This window comes from Phalacrocorax aristotelis, chromosome 1 (assembly GCF_949628215.1).
Source record: "Phalacrocorax aristotelis chromosome 1, bGulAri2.1, whole genome shotgun sequence".
NCBI classification, from domain to species: domain Eukaryota; kingdom Metazoa; phylum Chordata; class Aves; order Suliformes; family Phalacrocoracidae; genus Phalacrocorax; species Phalacrocorax aristotelis.
Window position 1 is genome coordinate 124500820 of NC_134276.1, and position 12311 is coordinate 124513130.

Consider the following 12311-nt stretch of genomic DNA (forward strand, 5'->3'; position numbering starts at 1 on the left):
TGAACAGGCTGGATCAATGGGCCGAGGCCAATTGTGTGAGGTTCAACAAGGCCAAGTGCCGGGTCCTGCACTTTGGTCACAACATCCCCATGCAACACTACAGGCTTGGGGAGGAGTGGCTGGAGAGCTGCCCAGCTGAGAAGGCCCTGGGGGTGTTGGCTGACAGCTGTCTGTACGTGAGCCAGCAGTGTGCCCAGGTGGCCAAGAAGGCCAACAGCATCTGGGCTTGTATCAGGAATAGTGTGGCCAGCAGGAGCAGGGAAGTGATCGTGCCCCTGTACTCGGCACTGGTGAGGCCGCACCTTGAATATTGTGTTCAGTTTTGGGCCCCTCACTACAAGAGGGACATTGAGGTGCTGAAGTGTGTCCAGAGAAGGGCAATGAAGCTGGTGAAGGGTCTAGAGAGCAAGTCTTATGAGGAGCGGCTGAAGGAGCTGGGGCTGTTTAGCCTGGAGAAGAGGAGGCTGAGGGGAGACCTTATTGCTCTCTACAGCTACCTGAAAGGAGGTTGTAGTGAGGTGTGGGTCACTTTTTTATCTCAAGTAACAAATAATAGGACGAGAGGAAGCAGCTTGAAGCTGCATCAAGGGAAGTTTAGATTGGATATTAGGAAAAATTTTTTCACTGACAGGGTGAGGGCATCAGAACAGGCTGCCCAGAGAAGTAGTGGAGTCACCATCCCTGGAGTTATTTAAAAGACCTGCATATGCGGCACTTAGGGACGTTGTTTAGTGGTGGACTTGGTAGTGTTAGGTTTATAGTTGGACTCAATGATCCTAAAGGCGTTTTCCAATGTAAATGATTCAATTATTCTAATCGGAAATTATTTTTACTTTTAGGGTTAGAAGATACTGGACTATCTGAAAACCTTCTTTTGCCTTCAAGTCCTCCTCCTCACCTCATGCCTGAAGAACCTCCATCTACAGATGATTATGCAGTTCCTCTGCTTTCTGCACCAACAGTGGCCTCTTCATCAGTTATAAAGACTGATATTAAAGAAACAGTATCTGCTGAGAAGGAAGTAGTAACTCAGGGTAGTCCTGCAGAAAGTAACAATGCAGACTCTGTGTTGCATGGGCCTGTGGAAGAAATTCATTTTCCCTTAGAAGTACACCCTATGGAAGATGAAACCAATATATATCTCAGAGATAGAGTTATATATGATGATGGGTCTGGGTCAGCTTTTGATGGTTCAGGAAAAGAAATGGAATCAAGTATTTGGCCTTGGGAAGAAGCAACATTGGAACCAGTGTTCTACCCTGGTCCTGATAGCTGGCTTGAAGATGACAATGAGTCTTTGTTAATCAGAACTGAGGATATTCCTGAAGGCATGATCTTAGACTATATTCTTAACTCTGGGAACAAAATAGATGATGATCCTTCCAAAGATGAGAATGAAGGTATGGCCAATATAAAGGATGATTTCCTCAATGAGTCTGAAATATTTGTCATTCCAGACACTACAACTCAGCAGGTACCTCTGTTACATACAGAAGAGCCATCATCTATGGAACCATCTACACAGACAGAAACATCGGGGATGTATGATTCGTTTGTTAAACCATCCTTGGTTTTGGAGCCTTCAGTGGACCATTCCTTTGTAGACATGCCAACTGGAGAGGCCTCCGTCTCACTGCACAATGCAGGTCTGTCTGTGGAAGATAGTCTCCCTACATCTACAGGGACCGTCAGTATGGAGCAACCTGAAGAGTCCAGTGTAGGTCAGAGCATCATTTCTGAAGCAGTTGAACACCAAAATGAAGACAGGACAATAGTACAAGAACTATTCACAGCGGGGCAGTCAGATGTAACTGAAGTCGCTACAATAGGACACTTGGACACAAGCTCTTCAGAAAGTATTCTGACTGCAGATCCTTCCACAGTAAAGCCTGATGTTTCCACAGAAGTGCAGCAAACCCTAGATTCAGCAGCAGTGGAGCAAGACACTACTGGATCAGTGAATAAACTAGCTGATGTTTGGCCTACTGATAGAGCACTAGAATACTCATTAGATCAGACAGTGCAATCAGCAACGCTGACTGCCACTCAAGTTTCAACTGCAGTTCCTTCTGTAACAGATCAGGCCACTGTTCTAGAGAGCTTTGCTGGGCAGGGTGGTACAGACCATGACGCACATGTTTCCATGAGCTTCAGCACTGTTATGAACTCTTACGTAACAGTGAGCGTAACAACAAGCACTGTCGAGCTTCTGTCCCATCTCCCTTCTTTGGGATCCACGGCATTGTCATCTGTGGCTACCTCAACAAAGCTGGAGGATGAAACGACGAGAGTCCTGGATGTTTCAGTGGACCTGGATCATGTGAGCACTGTCCACTTTTCCCCTGAGCTGACTGAGGAGGGAAGGAGCATGACTGAAAGTCATCTGGAGCTAACAACGCATGTCCAGTCCACAGAGATGGCCAGTGTGGCTTGGGCCACACATGAAAACCGCAGTAGCACTCCTGTCCCGTCACGAGCTCTAGTTGTGTTTTTCAGTCTTCGGGTTACCAACATGATGTTTTCAGAGGACCTGTTCAATAAAAATTCACCTGAATACAAAGCATTGGAGCAGCGCTTCTTGGAACTAGTAAGAATCACTTCTATGCTAAATGTCCATTACCAGATAGACAAAAAATGTTAGTAAATAATCATTTGCTCTCTTTTGCAGAGAACAACTCAAGACTGGTGTTTATAGATATTGTGTCCCTCCATGGAAAAACTCTGTCTGGAAATGGGGTGTTGGGGTGGTGTGTGTTGTTATTCCCTCAGTAGTCTCTCTGAAGTGTAACTTTTTAGTGCTGTGGGCCAGATGCTTTGCTGGTGTCAATAAATGTAGTGGTGTAGCTGAAGTCCCTATGACACTCCCCCTACCTGCTTCCAGAGTGCTCTGTATTTAGTCTATAGGGAAAGAGAAGTAAATAAACCGGGGCTGTGGGGAGGAAACTTTTCTGCAACCCTTTCAAACCACCCTAAGAGGTAGTTCAGGGAACTAAGCTGTTCCCAAACTAACTGATGGCTAGCAAAGCCTCACAGGAGTTATATGGCAACAATTGTCTAAATTTTAACCGGGAACTTCCCCTCTCCTGACTGAAATGGACTTTTTGTTGTGGGAGATCAAGGGAGTAAAGGAGAGAGAAGGAAGCGGGACATGCTTGAAGGAAATAACCTGTGAAATGGTGAGTATGCCTCGTGCTGAGATGGAGAGGGAGTACCATGTATGCCCTAAGAACTGTATTTCTGAATCATAGCATTTTGGAAATTGTCTGCAAATTGGTATATGCTTAATAACTATCTGAAGTACTTGGGCTCCTGGCAGGCTGCCAGCATGGGCCTCCACTGGCTAAAGTTTTAATGCCTTTGCTGTGGGATTTGGATAAAATAATTCAGACTCATGCTGTGTGATGCAATAACAGTGTACCCGGCTTGAGTAGAGATTCAAAGATTCAGCTTTTCTCTCATGTCCTCTGTGTTGCAGCTGGTGCCCTATCTTCAGTCAAATCTGACAGGCTTCCAGAATCTGGAAATCCTGAACTTCAGAAATGGCAGCATCGTGGTGAACAGCCGAATGAAATTTGCCAAACCCGTGCCTCGGAACGTCACTAATGCTGTGTACATGATCCTGGAAGACTTCTGCAACACCGCATATCACACCATGAACCTGGCCATCGATAAATACTCCCTGGATGTGGAATCGGGTAAGGATGGCAGGGAAATGCAGTTTGGAGCAAGGGATTTAGAGCAACTTCTGCTTTATGAACTTACTAAGGATAGTGGCGGCTCAGAGACTGCCCACTGATTTTCACAGGCTGGACTTTTAAAAGACAGACTTTCACAGGCTTGAGACAAATAAAAATCTGTTAGGGGATTAAAGAGATGAAAATCAAAGTGTGACCCAGGCTGAGCAAGCTGTATAGGGCCATATGGAAACATGGGGACAAAACTCATGGCTCATATAATACTTGATAAAATGCCATTGCACTTTCACTGAAGAGTGAGGGGGATGGCTGGTCAGTGAGAACAGTGGTGCATGTGATCATTCCCACAGGTGGTTGCCAGTTTAGCTGCCAGGCAGGCATCTGCACAAGTACCAGCTGCTGCCATACTCTTGTGTGGCACTAAAAAGTTGCACTAAAAAGTTACAGGCCCTCTTAGTTCACTCCTCTGATGCAGGGAGAATGTTTTTTCCCTGTGCAAGTTAACCAGTAGTTTATCACATAAGCAACTCAGAAATATTTCCTGGTTTAAGGTTAGAGAAAAATAACAGTGCTGACTTTCTGGCAAATGGTAGCTGTTCTTCTGAGGTAGCTCTATTATAAAGACGGTCTAACTAGCATGACAAATCTTCTGATATTGATCATTTAATGGCATGCCAGCCCTCTTAAGCTTGATACAAGTGAGATATCTCAAATGCTACAAGCTTGTGTTCTTTGCAGACAAAGGTGAATCACCTTATAGTAGGTGCCGAGTGCCCAAATTCCCCTTGCTCTTCCCTGTATACTGCTTAGATTTTTCTGTAACAGTACTGGAGATCAGCTGTGTTTTACTCGTTTGCCAGAGTTCCAGCAGCCAGAGAACTTCTGAGGTCTTGGACATTCCAGTAAGGAAAAGAACATCTTATACTTGCTTTTTCAATTGGCTTGTTGGGTGGTCTTAGCCATACCATTCACATGTGCTGCGCAGGCAGAGATGAACACCACTTCCTAGCGCTTGTTCACCTTAGCAGAATGTTTTGTTACTCAGGAAAGATGCATGCTGGATTTTTGCGGATTTTTTAACTAAGAGATCATTAGAGAGAATGGCAGCAGCCAGCCAGTACTTGGCCTCAGTTAAGGTTCTCTATCATTAATATTGTCTGCTTTGTGTATTCTCAGGTGAGCAAGCAGATCCCTGCAAGTTCCAGGCCTGCAATGAGTTCTCCGAATGTTTAGTAAATCGCTGGAGCGGGGAAGCTGAGTGCGTCTGCAATCCTGGCTACCTAAGCATTGACGGGCTGCCATGCAATAGCATTTGTGATCTGCAACCAAACTTTTGCCTGAACGATGGGAAGTGTGACATAAGCCCTGGGCAAGGGGCCATCTGTAGGTAGGTTACCCTGCTGCTCGAGGCCTGTGCTTCCTGTATGAAAACTCCTTATTGTCTCCTCTGTTGTAGCATTCGACAAGATTTGTGCAAAATTCTGTAAGATAACGTGTAACAACTGAGACAATAATGATTGTCATTCATGTTATGCTGCTGAGTGGAGGTCCAGTATTAACGTTAGTTTTCCTATGTAAATATCAGAAATGAGACAGCAGCAAATTTCTTTAATAGAATAGAAATGTCAGGAAATAAAACTAACTAGGAAAAATGGTAGTAATGGAACATACTCAGTTGTTCAAATCCCTTTCATCGACCGTTGGGGACAATTTATCTCCAGAGGTTTTTTCAAGCAGCAAAGCGTTAGATAATGTCATAAAACATATGACAGTTAATTCCATCACAAAAAATTCGTATCTGAAAGGCATATTCATACAGCATAAATATATTAAAACTAGTGCTCTTACTTAAGAAAAAGCCATAAAAGTAAATCATTGGCTACTTGGGAAAAATCATGTGTGGTTCATTAAAAGCTCAAGGCACAGGGCCCCTGTTTCAAATTTTTGCTTTTGAAAAGATACAGATGCATTTGAACAGGATCTCTGTATTTTACAGGTAATTGAAAAGGTTCAATACAAGATATAGACAAATTGATGCTCCCTCTGACACTGCACTTAATTTTTTCCTTTTCAAGCAGTGTAACAGTCTATTTTTAAAAACAAAATATACATATCAACAAAAGGTAAGAGACTTGCTGCAAAAAAGATGATTACTACTAATACTTATTATTTATATTACTTCAGGTAATTTATTTTTTTTTTAAATAAGATTACTTAGAACATCTCTAAAGTCAGTCTTAGAGTCCTAGCAGTTAACAGGAGAAATAAAAATGCTTTTAAAGCTACAAAAATGGGTAGTATCAAAGGTATACTATAAATTTTATCGTATTTGTATAATAGTGTTAATTAGAAACAGGTAAGTATCTGAATTCAAGCATGCTCCAGCCAGCATTTATTCAGATTTTTTTGAAAAATTTGAAGTATTGCTTACTACTTTCAGAAACTTTTTCAGATGTTTATGTTAGAAGACTCAATTTATTGATGTTAGTTATTAATAAGGTACATTGCTGTGAGTGGTCATAATACCTTACAGTTCCTTGAGTTTTTATGGCCAGAACTCCCAAACACACATAATACAAATGTATTATCTTATTGGTATATTTAAAGTCAGTATTAACATTGAAGGTCTTATGTTCAAAACCACAGCAAGGCAGAAACAATGAATGCTGTTTTGGGCAACTGTTCTAAAGATACACTTGTGGAAGCACACTTTCTAGTCATTTATTTTGTATTATTTTAACTAACCATTGTGGACTTCATTACACTATAAACATTCTGTTTGTTTAACACTCCTTCATTTGTATTTACATTGCAATATGAATAAGACAACTACTTTCTTCCTTTACAGTGCATGCACAGTCATGTGCAAGGCATAACTTTTTACTTAGTCTAAACACCTTTCAGTTTTAACACATCACAGGATACTCTAAATTGCAAAAACCATAGGCTTTTTCCATCAGAAATGCATTATCTTTTTATTATTTTACCTATCTTCACTGAATTCAGTAGTTGGGGTTGTTCAGTCTGGAGAAGAGAAGGCTCTAGGGAGACCTTATTGCGGCCTTTCAGTATTTAAAGGGGACTTATAGGACAGAGAGGGTCAGACTTTTTAGCAGGGCCTGTTGCGATAGAGGAAAGGGTAATAGTTTTAAGCTAAAACAGGGCAGATTTAGACTAGATAAAAAGAAGAAATTCTTTACAATGAGGGTGGTGAAACACTGGAACAGGTTGCCCAAAGAGGTGGTAATGCCCCATTCAAGGCCAGGGTGGACGGGGCCCTGAGCAACCTGGTCTAATAGAAGATGTCCCTGCTTATTGCAGGGGGGATTGGACTAGATGGCCTCTAAAAGTCCCTTCCAACCTAAACCATTCTGTGATACTATACCAAAAAGGCTGTTCGCAATAATAATTATAAAAGAAAGTTGGGGCTTGAACATGCAGATGTATTTATTGAGGTGACTTAACTGAGGGCATGTCATAGCAGGAAGTTAAATACATTTAAAACAACAGCAAAAGCTTTGGTTATTTAATTTCCCCATTTTCCTATGTTGCAGGTGTCGTGTGGGAGAGAACTGGTGGTACAGAGGGGAGCACTGTGAAGAATACGTGTCTGAGCCACTGGTTGTGGGTATTGCAATTGCTTCTGTGGCAGGATTCCTTCTTGTGGCATCTGCTGTCATCTTCTTCTTGGCCAGGACCCTTCGAGACCAGTACTCAAAGAGTGACACGGAGGAGTCACAGGGGTAAGTGACACCACCTAATATTTTAAAACACATCTACTACAATAAGGATAACTCTGTCATAAATCTCATGTTGCACAGTTGACAAGAAACAGGATGTAGAGGCACCTCCAAATGCCAGGCTTCCTTAATCTCTCTGCTGCCCTTCCAGGCTGCAGAGAAGCTCACAATTTGTTTATTGCTCCCCCAGGCAGGGTGACAGCCTCTCGTCCATTGAGAATGCAGTTAAATACAACCCCATGTATGAAAGTGATACGACTGGCTACAGCCATTATTACCGGAGATACCCTCAGCTAACGTCCTACAGTTCTACCAGTGCAGAGACATCCACAGACTACAGCAGTGAAGAGATCAGGCACATTTATGAAAACAGTGAGCTTACTAAGGAGGTAAATGGCCTTGTTTTCATAGTGGCATGGAAAAGATCATGTAAACAATAAAGCTTATTCCACACTTGTAACCTGAGAGGTGGGCCCAGTCTTTCCCCAGCATCTATGCTCTAGGTAAAGAAGTTGCAACTATGGCTGCTGCAAATATTTAAGAGAAGAGAGAAAGGATCTCTTTCCCTGTTTGCTATTAGGTATAGAGAAAGGAATGGGTGTGTTCTGACCTGTAATGGATTTCACACGATAAAGGAGCTGACTGCTTAAGTAACTTCATGGGAGCTGGGGAGGTTTGCTGCTGTATTGCTCAATGCAGCCTTTAGCTTTCAATGCCAGTTACCTTAGGTAAGAGTAGTTATACAGTGAAAACCTGGTGCACCCAGGCCTTTCTACAGTTTGGTTTTGGTTTTTGTTTTTAAGTTTAGGTCTTTCTATCACCTGCAACACAGATCACATCCTTCTCCCTTCTTCCCATATACGCAATATCCAGGGTTTACTCTAGAAGGCTAAAAAGAAGAGATTTATATCCAGGAATTAACCACAGATCCTTAAGCAACTGTGAGAGGTGTGAATCCAGCCTGTGGCTGGGCTTGTAGGCAAAGTATCTATGAGAGATAAATGGTTTTGTTAAAGCCTGTTGAAATGCCACAATCCATCCAAACGCTGGTTTTGATTTAAAAGCAAAGCATTACTGGATGCCAATGAAGCGCATCACTTGGAGAGTATTTAGTATTGGAGTACCTAATTTCAAGCTCTTCTCCTTGAAATAGCAAAGCACAGGAGTTTTATTTTCCAAAAAACGGACATCAGTGTTTTCAGTAGTATTCTAATTTCTATTATATACTTACAATTTTGTTTCTTGTATTCTAGGAAATTCAGGACAGAATTCGAATTATAGAGCTCTACGCTAAAGACCGTCAGTTTGCAGAGTTTGTTAGGCAGCATCAAATGTGAGTGAAATGTCTTGTTTGGATAGATCCTTTGATGTTTTCTCATGTGGCCTTTACTATATTACTGTATTTTTCCTATAAAGGGTCTAGAAATGCTGGGACACTAGAGGTTAAGAATTCAACATTATTTCTGAAAACGTTCAACCCTTTTAAAGCACTTGATCCCTGTCAAAAGCAGATAACCCCAGAAGGTATGTTAAAAGCAGTGAAGAGGAATCCCAGAGTTAACAGGTGTCACTGAAATCAATTTAGGTCCTCGAAAGCACAGATGGAACCTTCTTAACTCTTCTACTGTGGTTAATATTGCCTAGTGTTCTATTTAAAATAGAAATGTTAAAAGCATGTTAGTTTATCTTGAGTTCTCAAGACTTGGCAAGCAACCAAAATCCAACAGATCACTAGTACAACCCTGGCTGGTATGGTGGGCACCCCCCATAACAGAAAGCTTACAGTTCCAAACAATTAACCAAGCTGAGCTGTGTGCTTTGATGAAAGCTAACCATGAAAAAGGCCATCAAGGAACTAATTATTAGCATACACACTCTTATGAACTGTATTCTCGGTGTAGCAAGCAGCAAATTACAGCTAGCTGGGTTAGTTTGAAAGACACTGTAGTACAATTCTTTGGGATCCTATTAAAAATAGCTACAGTAGCAAAAATCTTCTATTCCAAGGTCATCAACCAGATGTTGCTTTTAATTGAAAATAACAGCAGTTCATGTTTCTCCATGTCAGTTGTTCACTTTTTCATCCTGAAAAGGATCAGCATCTAAATTTTCCACAGCTGGGAAGTAGGAAGGGCTGCCTCATATAAGCCTTGAATCCAGTGTTTGAAAGAGACTAACTTAATCGTTGCTTCTCTGTTTTTCATTTCAGGAAGCTGCTTTAAGAAAAAAAGAAATCACTAGAATGCATGTGGGAGATAAAGACTACCTTGTTGCCACAGCAACGGGCTCAGACGTAACTGCAAAGTTACTTATAGTCTTAACATTGCATGGATGGATACAGATGTTTTCTAAATGAACGGCTAAAACGTACAGATGTCTGTATATCTCAATTCTGGCTTTTCTGTGTAACATGGCTTTTTAAGAGGTGATCAGAAGTGGCAACAGTTATGAAAGTTCTTTTTTTTTTTTTTTAAATTCAGAAACAGTGACAGTTTGTATACCAAGGCAAAAAAAAAATCTCCCCAGGTAAGAGGAGATACATGCACAACCAAAATAAAATGCACATTTAAAATCCCTGTCTGGCATTTATCCCCTCACTGGAGGCTACTGTAGCGATTTCAGAGGTATAAAGCAACTAGTGGAAAGAAATATTTGGTTTGCATGTGAATGATTTGTAGGGGAGAACTATTGTGCTAGAATTATGTTAGCATTATTTTAAAGCGTTCCCATTATAAACACAAACATAACCTCACTGGAAAAATTGGATGCCTGATGTACATTTTTCCACCTGGCATGAGCAGAACAGAAAATAGTACTGAGCCTGCAGGCCTCCCAAAGGCTCTCCCCAACAACCAGCATCACCACTGCCTGTCCGTGACCCCATGGGGCGCCCCAGCAAGGCAGGGCAGTACTTCTGCAGTGCAATACGGCGGTTTTAAAGCCAGGGTGGTTGGATCTCCAGCTGTTCCTGGCAGACACACAAGGGCTTCCATCATACCAATGTTCCATGAAGCTTAAATGACTAACATTGACTTTTTTGTATGTAGACAGGTTGTTTGATATTTTGTAAGTTAATATGCATTTTTTGTTGTGTATTTCCCTACCAGCTTATTTTCATAATGGATTTATTTGTTGAAATAGAAAGATGAATAGTTTAGTGGTGAAATACTACAGTGGCATTTGTGCCCATCCTTTTTAAAAATAGATTCAGTGTTTAATCAATGTTGAATTCAGCCAAGTAATATTTGAATTTTCTTTACTGAACTGGGCAATAGCCTGCTATGAGCTCTGTTTCAAAATCAGGCTGTGATACATAAGTGCGTGCATATTTGGTAGATGGCAGACTTTCCTATGGGGAAGGGAAAAAATGAGATTATTCTTGGCTTAGTGGAAGTCTGTGTAGAATTCCTTAAACAGAAGAAGTCCGTCTGAAGCATTTTAAAATAGCTGAATTGAGATGGGGACCTCTGAGGTACAGAAACAGAGTTTTATCTTCCAAATTATGAAGAGAGTTCTGACTACATGTTGAGGTGTGTTGGGGCTCTGTTCAGTCACCCACTGTCTCTTGTTGAAGGCATTAACATGGCTGTCAGGGTTAGGGCACTAACATCTCACGTTAACTTCTGCTAGCAAACAAGGCCAAGTTATTTCCTATTTCTACAAAGTCTGTAGTCCTTGGCCCACATGTGCCAACAGCCACTTGATACTTTTAAGAGTTAGGCAATAGTGAGAATTACTTGTCTATAGGTGGCTTAGCTAAACAAGTAAATATTTCAATGCAATTCTACGTGTTCTGGAGAACCTCACCGAATCACCTGCGTATTGTCTTCTTGCCTTGAGTGGCAGGGAATGGGAATCAGAGCCACACATCTGTCAAAGAAGTGCTTGCATACACCACTGTAAGCCCAAATAATCCAAGAGAGCAGGAAGTAATATGGTGCTGCTGAACATTGCTGTGACCAGATATTATGAGACAGAGGCCCCTTTCTGCTGGGTGACATAAGGGCTCTCAGAGCAACTGGTCTGGAGTTTGTGTGGCACAGCCCACTCCCTCCTGCCCCTGCAGTAGCACGGCCGAGCCATCCAGTAACACCAGATCCTGTTATCATGGTAACTGTACAATGTAGAGGGGTACCGGGCTCAGGCTAGGCATCAACCTGTGACTTGTTTTTCTGTTGCTGAGCTGCCAGCCCTGGGAGGTAGTTTCAGTGCTGCTCCTGCTAAGTACAGCAGTGGAGGGTGGCTGGGATCAGGTGTGTCTTAAAGATATTTAAGTATTTGCTGTGCACAAGCTGAGGAGAGTCTTGGTTACACTGAGTATGAGGTATTTCAGTGTATATACAGTGAATCTTTTCTTTGTGTGTGTATACATATGAACATAATGGTATCTTATTTTCACTACAATAAACAATTATTTCCAAAATATTTTTTCTATTAAGTTAATGAAGAGACTGAGTTTGATACAAAGAGAGACGGTGTCTTTGCCATGACAATTTGTGCCTGTAGGATGAGAAAGTTTGTTGTTTGGTTTTGTTTTGTTTGGGTTGGTGTCATCTCCACCCACCCACCCACCCACCCCGCGCCCCACCCCCCGAAAAGAGTTGGTTAAGCTGTTAAACAACTTGGCTAACAGAAGTGCCAAATGCAGTTCATTATCACTTTCAAGGTTAACCTCTGAAAATTCATGCTGGAAAGCATATAATTGAGTGATTTGCTTCCAGTTAAGCTCTTTGCCCATTTTGAAGATGTTTCAGCTCTGATTAAAGAGCTGAACCATGTTGTTACTTAGGTGATTGTGAAGTCCTAAAACCAAAATCAAAACCCAACACCCCTCCCCTTCAAACAGCTTCATGTAAACTGTTTGATGATGCATTTT

At 41.7% G+C, this 12311-nt stretch overlaps 1 protein-coding gene across 1 annotated transcript in view; it reads left to right on the forward strand.

The window, feature by feature from the left end:
* Positions 1 to 11776, forward strand: part of IMPG2 (interphotoreceptor matrix proteoglycan 2) — a 61948-nt gene extending 50172 nt beyond the window's left edge. The window contains exons 14-20 of the mRNA XM_075105200.1: positions 840 to 2587; positions 3476 to 3695; positions 4872 to 5082; positions 7250 to 7438; positions 7626 to 7824; positions 8689 to 8768; positions 9645 to 11776. Of these exons, the coding sequence (XP_074961301.1) occupies positions 840 to 2587; positions 3476 to 3695; positions 4872 to 5082; positions 7250 to 7438; positions 7626 to 7824; positions 8689 to 8768; positions 9645 to 9657 (2660 nt within the window). The 3' untranslated portion in view covers positions 9658 to 11776. The remainder of the gene's footprint in view (positions 1 to 839; positions 2588 to 3475; positions 3696 to 4871; positions 5083 to 7249; positions 7439 to 7625; positions 7825 to 8688; positions 8769 to 9644) is intronic.
* Positions 11777 to 12311: the final 535 nt, after the last annotated feature.